This window comes from Nicotiana sylvestris, chromosome 7, assembly GCF_000393655.2.
Source record: "Nicotiana sylvestris chromosome 7, ASM39365v2, whole genome shotgun sequence".
Classification (NCBI taxonomy): Eukaryota; Viridiplantae; Streptophyta; class Magnoliopsida; order Solanales; family Solanaceae; genus Nicotiana; species Nicotiana sylvestris.
Genome location: NC_091063.1, coordinates 165,188,013 through 165,213,301, shown reverse-complemented (window position 1 = coordinate 165,213,301; position 25,289 = coordinate 165,188,013). Strand labels below are relative to the sequence as shown.

The 25,289-nt window shown below is 35.4% G+C and overlaps 2 protein-coding genes and 1 pseudogene across 2 annotated transcripts; 1 reads left to right on the top strand and 2 right to left on the bottom strand.

Moving 5' to 3' along the window:
- Positions 1-1,173: 1,173 nt before the first annotated feature.
- On the bottom strand, positions 1,174-4,342 carry LOC104214722 (uncharacterized). The gene is made up of 3 exons (XM_009764434.2): positions 3,605-4,342; positions 2,183-2,725; positions 1,174-1,591 (listed from the first exon to the last, which is right to left on the bottom strand). Exons 1-3 carry the CDS (start codon positions 4,328-4,330, stop codon positions 1,379-1,381), a joined length of 1,482 nt encoding a protein of 493 aa, XP_009762736.1. The 5' UTR covers positions 4,331-4,342; the 3' UTR covers positions 1,174-1,378.
- Positions 4,343-12,338: 7,996 nt separating this feature from the next.
- Positions 12,339-13,088, top strand: LOC138874080 (uncharacterized mitochondrial protein AtMg00240-like). Its single transcript, XM_070152585.1, has 2 exons — positions 12,339-12,678; positions 12,979-13,088. Exons 1-2 carry the CDS (start codon positions 12,339-12,341, stop codon positions 13,086-13,088), a joined length of 450 nt encoding a protein of 149 aa, XP_070008686.1.
- Positions 13,089-17,184: 4,096 nt separating this feature from the next.
- LOC104214723 (uncharacterized) lies at positions 17,185-24,971 on the bottom strand (annotated as a pseudogene).
- Between the last annotated feature and the right edge of the window lie 318 nt (positions 24,972-25,289).

Here is a 25,289-nt window from a genome sequence, read left to right as displayed (position 1 = left end):
TAGGCTTGGGTACTTGGTGTTTTTGTGCTTTTTTCTTGCATTTTCGTCCTTTTTTTGTGCAACTTTCTTTCTTTTCTTTCTTCTAATGATGCTACATATAAAACAACATAATTTAACTCAAATGTCACATAGTTAACCACTAAACCAACAAAATAGGCGAGTAATGTACTAAAAGTATAGCATTTTGGCCAAACATCAGTCTAAAGAGGTGTACGCCCATCAATTCGGGGTATAAGCCAGGACGTTGAGGCGCGTTTTTGTAGCGAGGCAGAAGCCCAAGTTATTTTGTCTGCTAGTCTACTACTATCTCCCGAAAGCAATGAACAACCATTTTTTTTATTTTGCAAATACAAAAAAAAAAACTATATTCTTCTCCAAAGCAGCAAGTTCAAAGTTTAAATTGCAGGTTAGCCATCCTTTTTATTCCTCTGTATAGAAAACTTTATTATTTTCAACACAAGTTACTTGTTCTTGTAAGTATCGTATAATGGATTGTTTTGACTAGTTTTTTATGGAATGAAGCATATATATATATATATATATATATTATTTATAGTTTCTTAAATTTTTATGTTATTTTACCTATTTAAAAATATTTACTGTAATTATATTATTTTATAAAATATTAAAATTAATACCCATGCGGCTTACGCACCGTGTCACGCCTTGCTGAGGTATATATAAAACGCCTCGCCTTATGCCTACGCCTTTTAAAACATTGGTTATCATAATACTGAAGTTTAAAAGTTGTTTTGTCACATAAAAACAATCGAATCATATGTGAATTACTTTGAAGATACAAATCAGAAGGGCAAATTTGCGACTCAAAAAATTACAAATGATAGAAAATATTAAAAAAGATTTGCTGTTTAAGATCTATTCTAAACCCAACATTGTGAATCTTGAAAATGTTGAATTTTTAGTATAATAGATTAATGCTTCAAATGTATAAAATAAGCGTTAATCTTTGTACATATTGCGGATTCAAAGTTCTAATCTAAATAAAAACTTCAAAATTAGTGTGTTGTATCTATGATCCATATTTTCCTTTGAAGGGGTGATTTAAAATTGTTACACTGCAACATACTACCATGTTAGATATATATAACTTTTATTTTTGTTCAAATGAATATATTATTATATATGATATTACAACATGCAAACGCGCGCGTACCTGCTTGCAAACTATGTTGCGCAGACTCTTCAAAATAATTGTCACACTCGTGTCGGATCCTTCAAAATATACCTACTTTTAGAGGATTCGATGCGCACCCATCGATATTTTAGGAAAGTCCAAGTAACATAGCTTGCAAACGATAATAATAGGTCAAAACAGAGGGAATCGAGGAGCAGACATTTCTGTATAATTCATTAACATCTAGGGATCTAAATTTGCTGATCTCTCAAGTACCAATTCTAAATTTCTTGACCTATTCATCACTGGGTGAATCTTTCTTTGAAAATAGGCAAAGTCTCCATACTTGTCGTGAAAGGGCGGCGTTACTGATTCCCACTGATTGCAACCTCTAATTTTGATATGTAAGACGCTCCCAATATCATTGATTACCTCGCAACATTGCCGTCGTGGTGCCTGTTTTTTCATAGAATGTGGAAAGTTTGTACATATATACTCATCAATCTTATGTTAGTAAAATTAATAAGAAATATTTCATCAAACTAAATAAATTAATCTCTCTATTCCATTTTATCTGACATTATTTCTCTTTTAGTTTGTTTAGAAAAGAATAACACATTTCTATTTTAACAATAATTTAACTTTAAACTTTCTATTTTTTACTATGGCGACAAAAAATGCGTATATAGTACTCCCTCCGTCCAAAAAAGGAAAATACTTTTAGAATTTCGAGAGTCAAACTTCTTAATTTTGACCATGAATTCGGACATAAAAATCTTTAAGTTTTTAAAATAAAATTTATATATATTTAGAAACTACATAAAAACTAGTCAGAAGAATTAATAATTTAAAGTATTTAAAAGATATATGAAAAAATCATAGTAAAAAAACAACTGGTTTGGCTCTTGAAATGCAAAAAGTATAATTTTTTTGGGAACGGAGAGTGCTCTTATAAAGACCTTGAGTTCCAACTTCTTTTTTTCTTAAACTTTGTCAGCCAAGACAAACAGGTTCACATAAAATGAAACATCAGAACTAGAAATTTACCTTTCTCCATACTTTGGGAGATAGCATTGGCGCGGTGACATTAACCATATGAACTGCTAAAGCTGGTTTATAATGTTGGTTCTCGCATTGTTCATTTGATTCACCAATTATGGTACTATAACTGATCAAGGTTTCACCATTGGGAAGGTCAACAACTTGATCCAAGTAATACTCTATAGGCCTCTTACACAGTTCTACATAGTTTGGCCGTGTATTGAATGTGAATGGCTCTTTTGACCCTATCCAAGTCTTGAACGTTCGTATTGGAGTCTCCAATTCCTTGACATTCATTAGCCATGGATATAATTGAACTGTATAACCCCATGACACTGATACTGACCAATTTCTCTTTAGGTCGTAACACAAACTATGTTGCATTGTCCGACTTGGATCCTTGTTATAAGCTTCAATTACCTTCTTCACTGACTCAACTCGGCTCATTGATGGAATTAGAGGGTAGAGCATGTCCAAATGGTGCAGTGATACTAGCGGCGCCACCGGATGTGCTGCCAAAAGCCCTCGGGCGCTTCCATTTATATCCATCTTAAACAAACAGATTAAATAGATCTTTCAGTTTTTATATAAGATATATAGTAATTTCTATTTGCCTTCCCTTTAACAATGAATAGGAACACATAACAAGAGGCTAATGAATATATTTCAAGCTTGTCTCTCTTTTTTCTTTTTCTTTTTTTGGAATCAGATTTGAGTGTTTAAAAAAGAATTTTATTTTTGGAATGTCAAGGTTAAAGCGGGTCCAACCAACTTTGGATGTAATTTCGGACATATATCTTAAAAGTACATAAAAATCTACATATTCGACAACTAAAAAATGGTATCACTCCCTCACTAAGAAGATTAAAATATATAAAAGTAAACATAAAAAAAATCAAGGAGAGTTAACATATAGTGTATATACGCATAAAATTTTCTCGTGAAGGGATGTCAACTGACACCCCTTGCTATAAAGTGGCAGATATATAAATTTTCCCGCGAAGGGTGTCAACTGACACCCCTTGCTATAAGGTGGGTCCGCCACTGCTCCCTCCCATTTTATCTAGCGTGCTTTTTTTTTTAGTCTGTTACAAAAATAATATTTTTATATGTAGAAACGATTTAACTTTAATAAAATGATTTACAGTCACACAAATATCTATGCGCTTTCGAAAGCAAGTTTCAACAATTTATTTTTCTTTTTTAAATTTCATGTTCAATCAATCATTATCACATAAAATGGAAGCGAGGGAGTTTAAATTTTTAGAAAAAATATTTGATAAAATTCTAATCAAAGTAATACTTTTTTGATTCTCCAGATATAAATAGTGTTTCACAATTATCTACTAGTAGTAAGTAATTGTTAAAATGACAATGATGGAGTTGTACAAAAAGTAAAATCTTTTGATTTAAAAGATGTACGTATACCTGATGAAAACCATGTTCATTCGTGAGAGGAACTCCAATCTCAGCCATACAACCACCAATCCTCTGATCAGAATTGCACAAGTAATGGTAGCGATTAATGCAACCATCCAAAATCTTGACGAGTTCCGCCGCCAGAGGATAACTAATAGCAATTCCGCCGCCGCCGTAAGCCATAGTGTAGGAACATATTACGTTCTGCTCCACACTTTCAGAATTCCCACCAATGTAATACATTTGGTTATGATCATATTTAGCCAAAACCGTCACCAAATTCTCAGGAAAAAATACTGTATCATCATCTCCCATTACAAACCATCTCACATTCTTTAAACCTAGTTCAAAACTCTCTTTTACAATCCGCGCAATCCTCACTGCTGTCCTGTTACCAAACCAACACGTGTACTCGAAGTTGGAAGTATCTTCGGAGACCCTATAGGGTGGGGAAGTTTCGGGCCATGGCTCGTTTTCCTGGGGCTTTTCATCGAGCCACACGAACCCTCGCGTTACATTTGGTCTCCACCAGAGCTCAGAGTAACGCGAGCGATTGGTCCATGTTTTAGCGGACCCTGCGATGCCAAAGAGAATGTGGGATATCTTTGTTTCTTCTTCTTCTTTGCTTATATTTTCTACAACTAGTTTATTTGTAACCACATAAGCATTGTAAGCATAGGAGATAAGAGATGTGGAGGCGACCAAGCAGATAGTAATAATTAGAAAGCCTTTCATATCTCTGCTTTCTTTAAGTGGAAAAAATGTCTTTCTAAAACGGTGAAGCTTGTTATGCTTCTTTTTCAATGGGTGGTACCCTTCTAATCTCACGAATTATTTACGATGTATTATCACTTTTAACCCGCGCCAGAAACTATTTACATATGATAACCGAAAATGCGTATAAATTTTGTATATAACATACATAATGTATATATATACAAAATATTATACATCTTTTCGGCTATTATTTTGAGAGCGCCTATATAGTGTTATTTTTTCATTATTTACGGTGTTGGTTGATATTAGTTAAACTCTTTTTCTAAGGAACCTAGGTTATGCACTAACAACGTAAATTTTTTTAGACTATGCTATTGGTGAATTTTAACTTGCGATAGTAGTTTAATTACTATTCCTAACCAGGTTATCAATTACCGCTTACGAGATTTATTATAACTAATTAATGAGTGGTCTGATTGAATAAATATTTTTATGCTGTCAGTGTATAGAACTTAAACTATTTCCTTAAATAGATACAATCAACATATATATTCAAACTTCTATTATCACAGCCTCGTTTGTTGCGATATTTGTTTGGCTGCTATAGTGAATTGTTGTTATAGAGGATATATATTTTAAAATAATATAAATATTGTTCTGAATTTTTTTTTGGCTTTTATAATAAATGCAGTCCTAAACTAAATGTGTATATGATATAACATAACAAGAATATCCCTTGATCAGTGGGAGGATTAATTAGCTAGATGAGTTTTAATTCGAGTTTTCAAATAATTTAATCACGTCTTATGGAGAGGTAAGGTTCTATTTTATTCTGAATATAAAATAGATTGGAGAGAACGAAGGAAGAAAAGTAAATTTTCAATTAAATCTTTCCCTTTCGTACCGTTTTCACATCCAATTCGTAATGTTAAAGCATACCTAAAATAAAATTATTCTTTTCGTTTCACAATGTACGAATACATTGATGTTTGTAAAATTATTTTTGTGGTGCAATATATTTCATAGAAAAAGAGACAATCGGTGGACAAACGTTGAAATGCAGATCTCAAAAAGGCATTTTTATATTCACCTAGGAAGATGTATTATACCCATTTTTAAGGTCAACTTAACTGTTTTCTGAAAACTTAAATCGGAAATTTGTTAAATATATTAAACTATACAATGATTATACAGGAGACATATTTTTATATTCAATGGTGTGGTATGATAAAACTTAAAAGTATTTTTCCCACTCTTGGAACGCTAAAAAGGATATACGTCTAGATTAGGAAAACAATATAATATAAATGACGGTTCTTAACAGTCAGGTAATTGAGTATCGAAACTTGGATTACAAGTTTCATTAGTAAAAAAGGCGGGAAAATACATAAGTTGCTCCATATACTTGTAGCGAAAAGTTAATTTCACGCTCAACCTTTACGGTTATTCTATTACCACCCTATACTTATCCAAGATGAATTTATTTACCCTTTAAAATGTCACAACCAAATAGACCCAAGTAGTGTTTACACGTGCTGACACCCTATCCTTTTTAAGGGTTAATTCAATAATTCTTTGTAAAAATGGTTAACCATATTGATGTACAACTTCATAAGTTTTGGATGTTTTTTCAGCCTAATTAAAACCTTAATAAGACGTTTAAAGTAATCTTGAAGTGTATCCAAGCCCACACAAATTAGTAAAGTCGTTGTGATACACGGTCATAGTCATGATACAAAGTAGACAAAGACGCCCCAAAAATAACAATTCACAAGTGGGATTCCCAAGTGAGACCACGCCGTCTCAATAAGATTGGGGGCCTAAAGCCAAATTTCAGAGAGAGACCCTAAGTAAGAATATCAAAGACAAATTTGCAATGAAAAAGTATAAAATAAAGGTAGAATAATAAAACCGGCTCAATAATTTAATAAGTTGATATACAACAATAATATACCGAGTAAAACCCCACAAAGTAGAGTAGTATACGAAGACCTTACCTCTACCTTAGGAGGTAGAGTGATTGTTTTTGATAGACCCTCGGCTTAAGAGAAAGCATGACAAAAAAAGGTCAGATAAGGACAATCAATTCAACGCAGTATGAAAATGAAAGTAACGAAAGCTAAAAAGTCATGATAAAACAGTCTAAAAAGGAGCAGTAGCTATCACATATAAATAAGATAATCGAAGTATAAGAAACAATATATAGTAGCAGAAATCAAAGGGTAAGAAACTATAGAGCAAGATAAGTTGATATAATGATATCGAAAAGTGTTGCATTGCTTCAATCAATGATTGTTTGTTGTAATGCTTTGAAGAAGACAACTTGTAAGCCGCGGTAAGTTGCCGATTGAGAGACTTTTCTATATTATGAATAAGAATAGTAAATGAGAGAATGAAAAAGGTAAATATATAAATAATAATATGGGCATGTATTAGTTGTTAGAATATAAATGAGGAAAAAAAATAGCTACCCTACCCATGTAAGGAAATAATTCATTAATAATTATTTTATTTTCTAATTATTACAATGATCCTCACATTAAAGTTATTGTACTTTCGCTCCAAAAATTCTTTGTAAATATAAACTTTTTTTTAATAATACATATACAATACATCTTTAAGGAAAAAACGGAGCGATTGCTTTATTGGCCTTATAGTCGAGCAAAAGTCACTACTAATGCTTTTGTAGCAACATGAGGTCGACGCAAACAGAACTTAATTTTCTTGTATCCCTTTTAGAGGAGACTAAGGGTCGCCACAAATATTAACTTTTCGTTTAAAAAAACTAATATTGTACATATGGTTTTCCATTGTGTTGACCCAAGAATAGGTGATGTTTTGAAGACTGACAAAAGAACTCAGACATGGACCAAGTCCATTTTGTGAAGCACAGTCATGATTAACCTGCACATATGAGATGCACGTGAAAGAGATAAATTTAACTGATCAAGAAGCAATATCTCCTGATATGATCGAAAAGGTTGCATTGGATAAGGAGAGAAAGACTCCTTACATGAAGAGAACACACTTTAAGATGAAGATAGTGTTAGAGTTTGAGATCATCATAAACTCTTCTACGATAAAAGAGTAGCAATTGAATCCCAATCAAACTCTGATTACTAACCTATAAAATATCAGTGTTGTTCTCTGTTACAGGCAACGCACACAAACAGAAGTTAAACTCAAATTGAGAGCAAAAGAGCAAGGTGATTTTGCAAGAAATTTATGTGTGATTTGAGTGTGCAATCCTAAAGCTACTTGAACGAGATAGAAGAACCAGTTCCATGTATCTATTCTTTATTCTAATTTAATTATAGTAGGAGATTTTATGTTGTACCTTCCGCTTTCGTAGAAGCAATTGTATTAGGTACCTAGAGTGTTCAAGGTAGAGTTAACTTAAAGTTGTCGCAACAGTTGAGGCTGTATGCCACAACGGGATTAGAGTTAATCCTTAGGTTTACAAAGAGTTTTTGTAAATGCTGTTTTGGCTCAGTGATTTTAGTGGAAGTTTGGGAAAATCTTACTGAGTAGTAGGTCGTGATTTTTTTACCTTTTGAGCCAGGTGTTTTCCACGTAAAAATCTCTGTGTTCTTCATTTTCTGTATTTATTATTCCACAAACAGTAGTAGTTGGAACACCTAGAAGAATCAGGTTCTTCTATAGTTCAGTTAAAGCGAAAATTGGGTACCACACAAATCACCCCCCCCCCTTTATGTGATATTGACGTCTAAAACATCAATTGGTATCAGAGTGAGTTATCCTTAAAGAGGTTAACACCTTAGGAAAAGATCAAAATGAGTGCACCACCTGGAAACTGGGAAGGGCAATCCACTGCTAGGCCTCCACTCTTTAATGGTCAGTACTATTCTTGGTGGAAGAACAGGATGAGAGATGACATCATAGGAGAAGACTATGAATTCTGGGACATAGTCACTGATGGTCCCCTAGCGACTACAAAGAAGAATGCTGAAGGAGTGGACGTGCCAAAGACAAGAGATGACTGCACTGCTGAACACTTGAAGAAATGGGAGAAAAATGTCAAAGTCAAGAAATAGCTTGTGTGTAGATTGGGTCCAGACGAGTACAGCAGGATTCAAAGTTGTACCACTGTCAAGGAGATGGGACACTTTACAAGTGGCTCATGAAGGAACTCCTCAAGTAAAGAGATCAAGAGGAACACTTCTATATTCTCAATATGAGAATTTCACTATGAAGGAAAGAGAAACTATCCAGGAGATGTACACAAGGTTCACAACACTAACAAATGAACTTGAATCTCTTGGGAGAATTATCCTTGAAGAAGACAAGGTTTAGAAAATTTTCACAAGACTCTTACCAGTGACTTGGGAAAGCAAAATCACTGTTATTCAGGAATCAAAGAACATTGCTACTCTCAAGCTGGAAGAACTGATTGGAAACCTCACTGCCTACGAACTAAGAAGGCAAACCATGAAAATGGATGCACCCAAGAAGGAAAGGAGTCTGGCTCTCAGAATAGCTGAAGGTGCAGAGCTGGAGAATGATGAAATGGCCATGATCACAAAGGATTTCAAAAGGTACCTAATGAGAGGAAAGGGTTCTTCAAGAGGTACAACCTTCAACAAACAAAGGGATCCTGAGAAATAGACCAACGAGGGTTGCTACAAATGTGGTAAGACTGGTCAATGATCAAAAACTGTCCTCAATGGGAAATTGAATGGAAGAAGGAAAGCGTTGAACGAAGGAACAGGAAGAAGGAACAGGTTCAACCCAAAAGGAACAAAGGTTCAAGAAAGGCTATAGTTGCTACTTGGGGAGAAACATCAGATGAGGATTCAGAAGATGAAGTTGGATATGAACAAGCACTTATGGCTATCGGAGAATCAGATGATGAATAAGAGGTAAGTGTCCTTCATCTCAAAGACAAGATAAAATTTTTGTATAAAGAGAGGTTATCTGAACTATTGCTGGACTTCATCGATGAGTCTGAGATAATTAACAATGAGAAGGAAGAGCTGTCTAGGGAGTGCGTGATCTTAAAAGCCAAATGTAAAAATCTAAAATTTAGGGCTAATGATAGTGATAGTAAAAATGTTGAGTTGAAGAACCAGGTTCTTGAACTTGACATTAGTGACCTAGAACTTAGGTCTGAAAATTTAAAACTAAAACTAGGAACAAGTAAGAAGAAAGTTGATCACACACATCTCACCTTAGAAGAAAACCTAGGAAAAATGAAGGATGAGTTGTACAGGAAAGATGAGAAGATAAGAGTCTTAAAAGAAGATCTAGGGAAGGTAAAGCATGAACTAGACAGAACTTGCAAATGAAATAAGGCTTCTGATTCACTTTCCTGGCTACAAAAACATCACAGTAGCAACAAGAGAGGACTTGTCTATAGGGCTCAAGCACCTAAGTGGGACCCTAAAGGCAAGTACCTCACTCTTCCTGAAAAAAAATCTGCACAGACTGTGGCAAGACTGGTCATTACAAAAATGAATGTAATGCAAAAGAAAAGGCCAGTCAAAAGAACAAAGCCTTTGTTCAAGAGAAAAATAGGTTGCCTAGGTGAGCTAAAAGGAATTTGATTTACCCCCTTGCCTATAGAAAGGGACCCAAACTAGTTTGGATTCCTAAGACTAACCCCTGATTCCTTTTTGCAGGTCCAAGTGAAGGTAAATAGCCAAATATTGTACATGGATAGTGGCTGCTCAAAACATATGACTGGAAGCAAGAACCAGTTCCTTTCACTTGAGGACTTAAAAGGAAGTAATGTCTCCTTTGGAAATGGAAAAAATGTGAGATTTTTAGGGTTGGAAAGGTAGGTAAGACAGACTCACACTCCATTGAGAATGTATACTTGATAGATGGTTTGAAATATAGCCTAATCAGTGTATCACAATTGTGTGACAGCATTTACCTCTACCAAATGCTTTATAATTAATATTACCACTGACAAAATTGTTTTGCAGGGAAAAAGTGTTAACAATATTTACATTGTAGATTTGTCTACTCTTTTAGAAAATAAACTCACATGCTTGAGTGTGCTGGATAATGATCCCCTCCTATGGCATAAAAGACTTGGTCATGCAAGTCTGAATCAACTCAACAAATTAGTCTCCAAGGACTTGGTGATAGGGTTACCTAAGAGTAGACAAAGTTTGTGAGGCCTGTGCAATGGGAAGCAGGTAAGATCATCCTTTAAAAGCAATAAAATGGTAAGCACAACCAGGATGATAGAACTGGTTCATATAGATCTCTGTGGTCCAATGAGAACGTTGAGTAGAGGTGGTAAGAAATATGTGATGGTACTTATTGATGATTACTCTAGGTTTACCTGGGTAATGTTTTAACATCTAAGGATGAAGTATTTGATATATTTACTGCCTTTGTTAGAAAACTCAAAAACAACTAGGTAATCAACTTGCATCAATTGGGTCTGATCATGGAACCGAATTTGAAAATGCTAAGTTTGCTGAATTTTGTGATGAGCATGATATAGATCATAATTTTTTTGCCCTTATGACTCCTCAACAAAATGGAGTGGTTGAAAGAAAGAATAGGACTCTTGAAAATATAGCTAGGACTATGCTTCTTTCTAGTAAACTACCTCATAGCTTCTGGATAGGGGCTATAAATACTGCATGTTACATCATTATAGATGCATGACTAGACCTTTTGTAGAGAAGACTCCCTATGAGTTACTTAAAGGGAGAAAACCAAATATATCCCATCTTAAGGCATTTGAATGCAAGTGCTTTGTGCACAATAATAGAAAGGACTCCCTAGGTAAGTTTGATCCCAGAAGTGATGAGGGAGTATTCTTGGGATATTATTCATATAGTAAAGCTTATAAAGTGTATAATAAAAGAACTATGTGTGTAGAAGAAAGTGTATATGTGGTTTTTGATGAATTTAACATTCTTTCTGAGAGACAGGAATATGATGATGGAGTTATTGAGCTTGTAAGAAGCATAAATGAAATCACAGCCCATGCTAAACCTATACAAGAAGAAGGAACAGGTGATGGAACAAGTTCTTCTACCCAGGGCAACCTGACAGGGGGAACTGAATCAAATACCTCAATAGAATCTGTCCATGAGCCTGTTCCTCAGTAACAAAATATTAGAGGAAATCAGTTGGTTGTGAAACCTTATAAGTACCAAAGTTCTCATCCTATTGAGAACATAATCACTGATCCAACCTCTGGAATCAAAACAAGATCTTCGCTAAAGAATCTTTGTGCTTTTGATGCTTTCTTGTCTCTTATTAAACCTAAAAATGTTGCTGAAGCGTTGCAGGATGCAGACTGGGTAAACGCAATGCAACATGAGCTCAATCAGTTTGAAAGAAGCCAAGTGTGGCATCTAGTCACAAGACCCAAGGATAGATCCGTAATCGGCACTAAATGGGTCTTCAGAAACAAACTTGATGAAGATGGAACGGTTACAAGGAACAAGGCAAGGTTGGTAGTCCAAGGATATAGCCAAGAGGAGGTCATAGACTATGATGAGACCTTTGATCATGTTGCAAGACTGGAGGCAATAAGACTCCTCATAGTCTTTGCGGCACACATGGAATTTACCCTTTACCAAATGGATGTGAAGAGTGCCTTCTTAAATGGCTACTTGAAGGAAGAAGTCTTCATTAAACAACCTACAGGGTCTGAAAGTAAGGAGTGTCCAGATCATTAATACAAATTGGACAAGGCCCTATATGGACTCAAGCAGGCTCCTAGAGCATGGTATGAACGCTTATCCAAATTTCTGCTTGATCATGGATACAAAAGAGGTAAGATTGACAGCACCCTATTCTTTAGGGAAAAGGTAAGGATCTTCTTGTGGTTCAAATTTATGTTGATGACATAATTTTTGGGGGCACCACTGACAAATTAAGTAAGGATTTTGCCAAATTAATGGGAAGTGAATTTGAAATGAGTATGATAGGTGAGCTTAACTTTTTCTTAGGCTTACAGATTAAACAAAGCCCAAATGGAACCATGATCCATTAGCAGAAATATGCAAAGGAGAGATCAAAAAGTTTAAAATGGATGAATCAAAAAAAAATAGACACACCCATTGCAACTGCCACTAAATTGGACATCGATAAACCGGGTTCATCTGTTGATCAGAAGTTGTATAGGGGTATGATTGGTTCACTTTTGTATCTTACTGCCAGCAGACTTGACATAGTTTTCAGTGTAGGGCTTTGTGCACGCTTTCAGGATAATCTAAAAGAATCTCACTTGACTGTTGTCAAGAGGATACTGAGATATTTGAAAGGCACTACTGATCTATGTCTTTGGTACTCTAAAGGTAGTAGTTTCAATCTAGTAGGGTATGTTGATGCTGATTATGCAAGTTTCCTTATGGATAGGAAAAGCACCTCAGGTATGGCTCACTTTCTTGGTTCATGTCTTGTATCATGGGCCACTAAAAATCAGAATTCAGTGGCCTTATCCACTGTTGAGGCTGAATATGTTGATGCTGCCTCTTGTTGTGCTCAATTGTTGTGGATCAAACAGCAGCTGATAGATTTTGCCATTAAAGTTCATTGCATTCCTATCTTTTATGATAACACTAGTGCTATAAGTATGACTAAGAACCCGGTCCATCATAAGAGGACTAAGCACATAGATGCTAGACACCACTTCTTGAGAGATAACTATGAGAAATGATTGATCACCATAGATTGCGGTGCTACTGATAAACTAATTGCTGACATCTTTACTAAAGCACTAAGTAGAGAAAACTTTGAGAGGAACATGTTAGAATTAGGGATGATTAAGATCACCCAATAGGAGCAGCTCAGAATGACAATGAATTTTTTTTATTGAAAACGAAAAAAAATTGGTTAGGAAATCTGAACATGTGTAAATATCTAGATTAATTTTTACTTAGTCTCATACTATAATTAGTATTCTCCTGTGACATGTGTTAATGTGACTCACTAATCTCTTACAAAATTTTCTCTATTACAGTAAATTGAGGCATGTTTAAGAGATTTCTAAATGAAAAACCTGGTTCATCCGTATGAGGTCATCTGAAAGCTAAGGTATGTTTTCTATGCTCTGCACAATTAGAAATATAAATATTTAAATCATGAGCAGAAGTCCTAAAATTGTTCAATTCCTTAGAAAACTCTATATGTTAGCTTTGAACCAGTTCTGTCAGCCTAGAACTCTAAACCACAAAAAGTGCCTAAAATCTAGGGAAGATAAACCGATCATTCAAACCTGCAATTTCAGGTTGATTAGAACTCTAATTGACCACTGTTAAAATCTGTTGTTACATATTAAATGTGTATTTCTCTTTTAAATATACATCATTCCTTCTGCCATCTCCATAATTCCAAACCGTCAATCCTTCTTCACTTTCACTTGCCCTCCTCTCCGAAATTCTAATTCACAAATTCTCTCAAGAAACCAACGATCATGTCCAACCCACAAGACAATCTAGGAACTCCTCCACCACCCACTCCCTCTAATTCATCTACCCCTCATCCACCTAGTACATCTCCCAAACCCAGGCTGAGAAGGGTGAAAATGCTTGCTCGGAAAACAGTAGCGTCTAGGGCTCTCAAGAAGAAATTAAATGAGAAATTAAAGGCAAGCCAGGTCCAAGACTCTAACTCTAACTCTGATTTTGAGTCATACAAATCTGCCAGTGAGGGAGAAGAACCCGGGTCTTCTGAATCTGAAAAAACTCAAGAATACCCTTCTAAGGCAAGTTCCTCTTTGTTTGAAAATCTAGAAACTAGGTTTGTGCTGGTTGGGCATGTTAAGGAAGTAGAATTACCTAAGTTACCTAAGAGTGGAGGTAAAACGAAATCTGAAAAAGAAAAAGAGAGAGAGGGTGCATGTGGTGAAGAGAGGGGAAATGGGAAAAGAGTGGTTGATCATTCACTCACTGCTGATTTTTTTGTGCCTGCTATCTTTGGGGTTGAACAAGAAAAGGTAGAAGAGAGTGGCAAGAAGTCAGAGGGAAGTGGTTCTGGTGAACCTGCTGAAGGGTTAGTTCATTTAAGCACACAAAGAGATGAACCTGGTTCATCTACTGAAGAGACTCTACCTGACCTGTAGAAAAAGGTTGGGGAAAGTTATGATCCTAAAAAATGACGAACTCCCACACCAAAAGCCCTTAGTGCTCCCAAACCCTCCAAGAAAAGAAAGGATTCATCCTCATCAACTGCTGAAATTTCATTGCCAAAGGAAAGAGCTACAAGAAGCAAGGTAAAGCAGAGTGAGAGTGATCTCCAAAAGGCTCTTGCTACGAGTAAGAAGAAAAAGTTGGCTAAATGAAAAGAAAAGGTTACAGAGTCCTCAGAAGCTGTGGAGGTTGAGGAGATGGAACAGGTCCATTAGGAGGAAGTTCAGCCAATGAAGGTTCAGACCCCCAAGACGAAAAAGCCCAAGACTTCTTCCAAGAAGTCTTCCTCGGTGTCTTAGGCTGCTGAACCTTCACTAGCCAAGAGGACAAGGTCTGCAGTAAAAAGTAAACAAGCGAAAATTTCTGAAGATGAGGAATGGAGTGAAGAAGAAGTAGAAGATGATTCTGATGGTGAACAAGACAAGCTTGCCATGTTTGGCAAAAGAAAGATTAAAGAAAGACTGTTGAAAGACCTGGTGGAGCCAGGAATGATGAGACTGGTGGATGCCTTAGCTGCTCAGGGGTTGAAGGACATGGTCCTTCAGATGGATGGTAGGCTAGCCAGGAATGAGATAATTGAGTTTATGGCAAACGCAAAAGTTAAGTACAACAAAGTTAGCAGCTTGGTGAAGGGAGTTCAAGTGTCCTTTGATGCAGAAAAATTGGGAGAGATCCTTGGTATACCCTCTGAGGGGTTTGATGATTACATAAGGCAAAGGTGGCCTTGTCTGGACTCTCTTCTTACTGCCCTTGACATTACCAGGAGGTTCTGTGATGCTGAAGATGTGAATGAGTCTAGGGTTGTTCAGAAAAGTGAAATGAGGCCTTAGCACAGGGTCTTGTTTGAATTTGTCAATAAGTGCCTATTGCCCAGACAGGAGAGAAAGCATATTGCCAATTATATGGACCTAGTTCTTATGGAGTGCCTGGAAAGTGAAAGGCAAATTAATTGACCCGCTTTCATCATCAAGCTGATGGACAGTGTCATAAATGGCTCCAAGGCTCATGCTACCCCCTATGGCTTTATTCTAACTACGAGTCTAGATAGGTGTAGTGTGCCCCTGAAGAAATGGGAAATGACCTCAAGCAAGGATCATTTTGGCATTAACACTCTAATCGCTTTACTATTTAGTCAATGCCATCTCCAATGAACCTGGTTCTTCCAAAAAGACTCCTATCAACAGCAAAGTTAGGGCTCTTATTCAGGAACGTGAAGCCAAGGATGCTGAGATAGCTAGGCTCAAGGCTCATGTGGCAGAGGTGGAATTTGAGAGCGATGCTGTCAAAACTGAGCTTACCAAAAGAAAAGGAGAAGACTGATGAAATTCTTCATAATATGTTGAATCTTCTTCAAGCCCAAAACCAACCCTCTAGCTCCCCTAAGCCTTAGGAATCCTAACTTTTGTCTCCTGAACCTGTCTAGTACCTTCAGTGACCCGGATTACGGATTTTTCTATCTTTTTGCTCATGTTTTAAATGTTTTTGGCTTCTGGTTGCACTACAAGAAAAAGAGCCTTTAGGGACGAGAATAATGGTCCCTAAAAGTCCGATTCTGGTCGTTAAATATCATTAGCGACTAGAACTGGCCGCTAGAAGCTTTGCCGCTAAAGGTCAGTAACGACGGGATTTAGTGGTCAGTCCTTAAAAACCTTTAACGACTAGTGTGATTTTGGTCCTTAATATACTTTCAAGGGCCACATTTCTAGTCCCTAAAGAATGATAAAAATGAATGTTAGATGCTGCATCTTGTGCCTATTAATTTTCAACGACAAGATTTTACAGGTCCTAATATGACTTTAAGGGCAAAATTTTCTGGTCCTTAAAGATCTTATGAAATGTGGTCGTTTTATGTCCTGCTTTTACGAAATATTATTCCATTCATAATGTATATGATGAATGCATATAGACAACCTTATCAATAATGTCTTCATATATATATATATATATATATATATATATATATATATACTTCTACTCATATTACAAAAAAAAGGATTAACATTCCATTTGTACTGTATTATTTACACACCCCTCAGGAAGAAAATAAATTAATGTCACTTGCAAATAAAATGAATTGTTGTCTATAGTTCTGGGCTAATGATAATTAGCTTGTCAACTTGAAGTCTCCAAAATCTGCATCTTCACTTGTAAACTGATGTCTCATGACCTATGAGAAGTATGAAGTGAATTCACTTAAAAAACTATAATAATCAACTAGAAATATTGGGTAAATAATTGTGAGACCTACATTATTTCATAAACAAATTGCAATATAACAATGTTTTGGTCATATAAGGAACTTGCATGATGAAAGAAAACACAAAATAGTCATGTCTGCAACTAAAACACTATAAGGGACACTCAAAAAATGAATTTGTTTCATCAATGACTAGGAGAACTACATCTTATTATGTACAAATAGGTTCCATAGGGTTAGAGGGAGACAAACAAATAATTATTTTTTATTATCATAATCATATTTTGGGTTCTTCTGTAAATAAGAAACTGTGAGGGGTTCATGTTCCTATCAGTTCAATGTAGCAAATTTTCATATCACTCAACACAGATCTACTGATGCAAAAATAAAAAGAAAACTATTGACAATTATCCTGCATTTGAACCTAAAACTTGGTGTCCTTGCAATTATCCATTAACTTGTGAGATAATAATTAACAATTCCATAATGATCAATGCACATGCACATAGATATGCTTGTGACAAGTAAAAGAAACATAATTTTTACAAGAATCATGAAAGAGCTTTCTGGACCTGCTGTCTAACTCTCTCAAGTTTTAACTCAAATTGTGCCAACTTCAAATGGCATTGTTTCCAGCTATCGAACTTTCTCCTGGGAAGAGAAGAGAAAAGAATCAAGAAAAGGAACTTAGCTGCTAGCAAGTCCACCTCAATAACTCGACCATAAGGGTCCGAGAGGGATACACTCATCCCACCAGTTCTGGTTTTTGTTATCACTAGACATATACGATCCTGTCAGGGTCAGAATTTCAAATCGACCCTGCAAAAAACATGAATCATAAGTTAGATTACTAGGCATTATCTAAGGAAGAAAGATTACCCATAACTATTTTATTGGATTGGTTCAACGTGGGATAAAGGAACAATACTTCTCTATACATACTATAGAAATTAGACAACATGTCTCACCAAAGATGACAGAACTCTATATTTTACATGTCAGTGGAAAACATCAATACAAGAATGTTCAAACTAAAAGGGAAAAAATACAGAAGCAGTTGAGCGCCTTCGCACTATAACAAATTTAATCCATATCAACCTGGATGTCAAAGCTTCAAACAGACTCATTATAATGCGGCACAAGGTTGCATGTTTCGAAGAATTCGCATAAATGCAAACATCTAGAGTATTTCGCTTCCCTTTTAAAGACAAGGAGGAGATCAAGCAGAATGCCAATAGCTCTTTTCTATAAGAAGAATGCAGAGACTATACAATATATGCAAACAGTTGACTACGAATGAAGCAGATGCATACATGCAAATCAAATTTCTCAAAGTAAAGTGCCACACCTCATAGGTCAAAGTTCCACCAGATGAATTTGGCTAACCAAGTGTAACATTTGAAATTGCGCCATTGGCAGCCAGCACACAAATAGCTCTAGCACCTTGCTGAGCAAATGAAATGATTTTCATTGCAACATCCTGATACATAAAAATCAAGAATGAAACAGTTTGGATTTTAAATGACCTCACAAAAGAAGAAAATCCATGAAAGAACAATAAATCCACTTTCAATCAAATAAACACATCTAGCTGCAAGAGTACTGAGCAGCCAGAATGGTTTGCCAACAGCAAGCTGACATTTTTCTTATATACAGGGCATAATTCTTTAAGCATTTTTTCATCAAGTGATAGTTAAGCCTGGATCTTATCACCCACACACTTAATGCCCAAAATCAAAATAGAAAGGGATAGAACTCTCAAATTCTTTGAATGACAACTACCAACCTAAAGCACCATTGCAACAAATACACATGGTAAATATAGATAATGATAATTTCTAGGTAGTTTCAAACTTATAATTATTATTATTATTTTGATAAATAGGTAGTTACAAAATAAACAAAGTTAACAAATGTGAGAATTAGGAAATAAGTGTGGTAATGGTGCTATTAGCTTCTGGTTCTGCCTGATCTAGTATTTCATTTTTTGCCAGTATGATGCTCCACAAACAAGGAGGAATGAACATTTCATTAAATTAATATGAAATCTTCCACTCCACTCAAATTTCAAACTTTTGCATTGTTTATCCTATTTAGATTTCTGGATACCACAAAACTACATTAAAATATACATAAAATAAAAAGTATATACGAGCTCTTGATTGAACTTCTGGTATATATATATATATACTAATTCAAGATTGAAGCATAATTGTTGTAGTTGTAGATTGAACAATTGGAATATCACGAGATGCCTATCTCCAACTTTTATTAGACTGAACCTAGTATCTTCTTAACATAAGTTTATACATCAAAACCCTCCCATGAAGAAATAATTAAATTAGACTTTAGCAGCCACACGGTAGTTCCATCTTAAAAAGATAGAAATCAGTAATAAAAACCAGGTTCTTTACAACCTAAGAACGATGTCCACTTCCACACGTATTGGTAACAAAGTATAATAATTCTATTGATTAAAGTTTCCTTTTAGTACGTAAGGGAGTGGTTAGTTGTAATATTTGACATTAGTATAATAATAGTAAGAATCGCACTATAAAATAAATACCTAATTTCAGAAAAAACATGGATAACATGTATCCATCAACAAAATGAAGAGCAACAATGAAAATAAATATTAAAAATAACTCATTGCGCCTGTAAATGAAATAAAATAAAACCCACAAGAATTAATAGCAAAACCCAGCAAGTCTAAAATAGTGAGTGGAAGAAAGGAATACTAATCGATGATTGGAACACTTCATCTCTAAAGAAAGTTGTAAAGATAATCAAATCTTGCATTCAAGCAACAAATTTGTCAGCGCACATATGCAAGCATAGCTGAAGCAGATAAAGAGAATATGATTATGGGAAGAAAAACTTACGAATTTCAAGAAAATACTCTTGGAAGCACCTTAGACCACAAAAAAACAATTCCTTTTCATCTCAATGCGAAGGCTGAAGTGAATAAGACATGAGCTCTTCTTCTCAAAATGGCTCAGAAAGACGGCCTCGCCATAAAAACAGCTTGTTGAATCACAGAATGTCAACTCAATAGAATCGATCCAACTTTAGTTAGTGGTGGAAACAATTACCCAAAATAACTCAGCAAAATTGAATAATTTGTAGAATAATCGTGAAGAGATTGATGATAAAAATCGTCACTTTGAACAATGAAATCAAGAATAGATTTTGATGAAACACCAGAACTAGTTGTCAAAGTGATAAGGATTTGGGGATTTTGAGAGAAACGTTGAGAGATAGAGAGTAAACCCTAGTTCCTAAATGACGACTTGGGGAATGTTTTTAAGAGTTTCTATTTTTGTATTATTTTTTCTAGGTTTCTATCTCTTTATAATTATAAAAATATTAAAATTTTAGAAGAAATTTTGGGCGGCACCTCAAGTCCCGCACTCCAGCTCTATTCTGCATATTAGGGATGAGAATTTTATAATTATAGGGACGAGATTCAGTCTTGTCGTTATTTATTCTAGAATTAGGTACCAGAAATAAATCTAGTCACTATAAGTATAGTTTTAGAGACTAGATTTCAATCTCGTCGCTAAATGATGGTCGCTAATAAGCCGTTTTCTTGTAGTGTTGTGGATTGTGGTAGCAACATATCTTCTATCAATGAAATCTACTGTTTTTGCTCTTGTTCAATGTTAATCTTTCCTTGATAGTTTAAATATGTTTGCTTGATTACTGATGATTAAACCATGATTGCACTTGCAGTTGCCCCAGTGGCCATGAGTACTTATTAAAATCTAGGACTTACACTTTGTATGTAACTTTTCGATGATGCCAAAAGGGGGAAGAGATATTGTATATAGTGCTTTACACACATTCTGAATAAGTGATATTTATAACCTAATTAACTTGGTCCTTGATGATAAGTGAATTTTCTAAACTTTGTATTGATGGATAAGCTAAGTTCGTACAGGATCCGAGTAAGTAAAAAGCATAGAGTTTGTCATCATCAAAAAGTGAGAATTTGTTGACCCAAGAACAGGTGATGTTTTGAAGACTGACAAAAGAACTCAGACATGGACCAGGTCCATCTTGTGAAGCACAGTCATGATTAACCTGCACATGTGAGATGCACGTGAATGAGATAAATTTAACTGATCAAGAAGCAATATCTCCTTATATGATCGAAAAGATTGCATATTGGATAAGGAGAGAAAGACTCCTTACATGAAGAGAACACAATTTAGGATGAAGATAGTGTTAGAGTTTGAGATCATCATGAACTCTTCTACGATAGAAGAGTAGCAATTGAATCCCAGTCAAGCTCTGATTACTAACCTATTAAATGTTAGTGTTGTTCTCTGTTACAGGCAACACACACAAGCAGAAGTTAAACTTAAATTGAAAGCAAAAGAGCAAGGCGATTTTGCAAGCAATTTATGTGTGATTTGAGTATGCAATCCTGAACCTACTTGAACGAGATAGAAGAACCAGTTCCATGTGTCTATTCTTTATTCTAATTTAATTGTAGTAGGAAATTTTTTGTTGTACCTTCCGCTTTCGTAGAAGCAATTGTATTAGGTACCTAGAGTGTTCAAGGTAGAGTTAACTTGAAGTTGTCGCAACAGTTGAGGTTGTGTGCCACAACGGGATTAGATTTAATCCTTAGGTTTACAAAGTGTTTTTGTAAAATGGTGTTTTGATTTTAGTGGAAGTTTGAGAAAATCCTACTGAGTAGTAGGTCGTGGTTTTTTCACATTTTGAGCCAGGTGTTTTCTACGTGAAAATCTCTGTGTTCTTCATTTTCTGTATTTATTATTCCGCAAACAGTAGTAGTTGAAATACCTAGAAGAACCAGGTTTTTCTATAGTCCAATTAAAGCGAAAATTGGGTATCACACAAATCACCCCTCCTGTGTGGTATTAACGTCTAAAACATCACTTTGTCTTGCTGAAAACCCATTCACACAGATCGAGAGCATAGTACTTTGACAAACGTGAACAATTAACCCATTTGACTCTTGAAGTAGTTCTTGTGAACTCGAGTTTCTCAGAGTCAGAGTGACTTGAGAGTGTATAATAGTTGTGACAATGTTTGGTGGGTTAAGCCTTAAATTGCAAGAGTTATAGTCTAAATTTTTTTTTTCTGGCTCATTTATTTTAGTGGAGTTTAAATTAAATGTTATAGAGTAGATCGTAATTTTTGCATCTTTTTGAGCCTGGTGATTTTTCACGTTAAATATTACTATATTTTTTATTTATTTATTTTTACATTACTTCGTAACGAAAGGGCTAAGGACTTGGGCAAATTCTAGGAAGCACTCACTTTAACACTCATAATATGGCCCCAACTTGATTGATTTGCAAACATTCTACTTATACTCAGACAAATTTTTTATTTCCCAACAACTCAAGTTACAAACAAAAATCTTAAATCTATGACAATGAAAAGGGATGGAGGAAGTAGATAATAGCGCGAAATACAATTTGTTAGCACGATTTCATTTTCTTTTCCCATTTATCATAGATTGTAAACTTCTTGTCCACTTCAATGGTTGAACGTCCATTTGAAAGTAGGCGAATTCTCCGTACTTGTCGTAAAACGGCGGCGTTACTGATTTCAACTTATTGCAACCTCTAATTCTGATCTGTATGAAGCTATCATCTTTGCCGTCGATAACCTCGCAACACTGCCGACGTGGTGCCTGCTTTTTATAAAACGAGTTGAATAATTAAATTCTCCATAAATTAAAAATGGTACTATATAATATAGATTTAGGGTGGAGAGTTCGTGTTTACTTGTGAATATGATCTTAGTAACATTAATACTTTTTCTACTCAGTTTATGTGACACTATTACTATGCAATCTTTATTGCTTATATAAGTGACTTATAATACTTTTTATATTGTTTTCAAATATGCAAATTTAAACTTTTAAAAACTTGATAAGTCTACATTAGAGTAATTTAACCCCGATCATACTCCGAGTTATGTCACATGCCAGAGGAACTAAGAAAGACTGGTTTCATTAAATTAATCTAAATAGTCGCCTACCCAACTGCTTAACCCTGATCATATATACATGCATAATTTTATGTATTATATGTGTATAATTATGTAAAATCAATGTATAAACTATGTATATAGCTAGAAAAAGTAAATAAGGAATATGACGGCTATTTGTGTAAAAGTCTCATTTCATTATTAAATTAACCCAAACAGCCTCCCACCCAACTATTTAAACTAAAAATAGCTAGTGAAGATATATATAATATATGCATAATTATCTAAAAATCCCAATAAAATAGAAATTAATTACCTGTCTCCATACTTGGGGGGATAGAATTCCAGCAGTGACCTTAACCTTATCAACTGCTAATGCTGATTTATAACGTTGGTTCTCACATTGCTTGTAATTAGAATCAACATTAATCCTATTATTAATTGTCAAGGTTTCACCATTGCCAATGTCAGTAACTTGATCCAACTAATACTCTAATGGCATCTTACACTGTTCTAAATAGTTTGGCCGAGTATTGAATGTGAATTGTCCGTCCATTCCTCTAAGTGTTTTAAACGTCTGCATTGGCGTTCTCAATTCCCTAGTATTCATCAACCACGGATATGACTGAACTGAGTATCCCCACGAAACTGATAATGACCAGTTTCTCTTTAGGTCATAGCACAAACTATGTTGCATCGCCCGACTTGGGTCCTTGTTGTAAGCCTTAATCACCTTCTTCGTTGACTCGACTTGGCTCATCAATGGAATTAGAGGATCTACTATCTCCAAATGGTGCAGTGAAACCAGTGGCGCCACGGGATGTGCTGCAAAAAACCCTCGTGCGCTTCCTTGAATATATCCATCTTAAAACAAACATGTTAAGTAAATCTTTCATTCCTTTCCATAATGAAAAAAACATATACGCCCTCCCCTACTTATGTGACGGATTTCGAGAGTCAAACAAAATACTATTACTTTCACGTAGTTTCCAAATATGTTAATTTTATTTTGAAAAACTTAAAAATTCTATCTCCAGATACATGATCAAAATAAAAAAAATTAATATTGAAAAGCAAAAAGTGTCACAAAAATTGGGATAGAATGACACTTCCTTATTAATACAAAAATTTATATATTTGACTACTACATAAAACTACAAAAATAAAAAATATTACAATGAACAAATATTTGAAAAATATTTGATAAAATAATCAAATCAAATCCTTTTTAACTCCAAAAAATACAGTTATCAAATAATCTATGCCAGAAAATTAAACCTATAATAAGATGAATACACATAGATTAGCAATTTCAAAAATTATCTTAATGTTACGTAAGGTTGTTTTCACGGGTCCAAGCCGTGAAAACAACCTCTTACAGAAATGCAGGGTAAGATTGCATATAATAGACTCTTGTGATCCGACCCTTCCCCGAACCCTGAGCATAGTGGAGCTTAGTGTACCAGACTGCTCTTTTATCCTAGTGTTATGTAAAGTAAAATCCTGAATCTAAAAGAATATATACCTGATGGAAACCAAGTTCATTCGTGAGAGGAACTCCAATCTCAGCCATACAAGCAGCGATCTTCTGATCAGAACCGAACAAGTAATGGTAGCGATTAATGCAACCGTCTAAAATCTTCACGAGCTCCGCCGCCAGAGGATAACTAATTGCGAAACCTCCGCCGCCGCAACCAATACCATTGGAAAATAGTACATCCAGATCCACACTATAGGAACTCCCACCAATGTAATACATTTGGTTGTGATCATACTTAGCTAAAACTGTCACTAAATTCTTAGGAAAAAACAATGTATCATCATCTCCCATTACGAACCACCTTACATTGTTTAAACCTAGTTCAAAACTCTCCTTTACAATCCTTGCAATCCTCACAACTGACCTGTCACCAAACCAACATGTATATTTGAATGTGAAAGTGTTTTGGGAAACCCTATAGGGTGGGAATGTATCCGGCCACGGCTCGTTTTCTTGGGGATTTTCATCGAGCCACACGAACCCTCGCGTTACATTTGGTCTCCACCAGAGCTCAGAGTAACGCGAGCGATTGTTCCATGTTTTAGCCGACCCTGCAAGGCCAAAGAGAATGTGGGATATGTTTGTTTCTTCTTCTTCTTCTTCTTTAACGACATATTTTTGTCTGTAGTTTGTAACCGGAGCAGCACTATAAGCATTGCTGTTGGAGAAATGAGGAATAAAGGAGATTAGAGAAATAGAGGCGACTAAGCAGATAATAATTAGAAAGCCCTTCATAAAAATGGCCCAAAACTTAGGGACCAATTTAAGGTCATTAGGAAGTTTTAATGGAACTTGAATGGATGAGGAAGATTGTGATGGCTGAGACATCGATTCCCTTCAATCTCTGTACCTTTCTAATCTCACTGATTTCATATAGTGGCTGGTTGATATTAGTTAAACTCTTTTTCTTAAGGATTTAGTTTACGCATAGTGGTAGGGCAGCCCGGTGCACTACGCTCCTGCTATGCGCAGGGTCCCAGGAAGGGCCAGATCACAAGGGTCTATTGTACGCAGCCTTACCCTGCATTTCTGCAACAGGTTGCTTCCACGGCTTGAACCTGTTACCTCCTGGTCACATGACAGCAACTTTATCACTTACTTTATGCATAGTGGTAGCAAAGTGGATTAGAAAAATAGTTATCCATC

Bases quoted from the DNA above. Each gene is read 5' to 3' on its own strand.
- LOC104214722 (XM_009764434.2), bottom strand. From the start codon at position 4,330: ATGAAAGGCTTTCTAATTATTACTATCTGCTTGGTCGCCTCCACATCT. The intron at 2,726-3,604 runs GTATACGTACAT...TGTTTGTTTAAG, and splicing joins ATGAACATGGTTTTCATCAG to ATGGATATAAATGGAAGCGC. The intron at 1,592-2,182 runs GTAAATTTCTAG...ATGAAAAAACAG, and splicing joins CTCCCAAAGTATGGAGAAAG to GCACCACGACGGCAATGTTG.
- LOC138874080 (XM_070152585.1), top strand. From the start codon at position 12,339: ATGAATCAAAAAAAAATAGACACACCCATTGCAACTGCCACTAAATTG. The intron at 12,679-12,978 runs GTATGGCTCACT...TGATCACCATAG, and splicing joins GGATAGGAAAAGCACCTCAG to ATTGCGGTGCTACTGATAAA.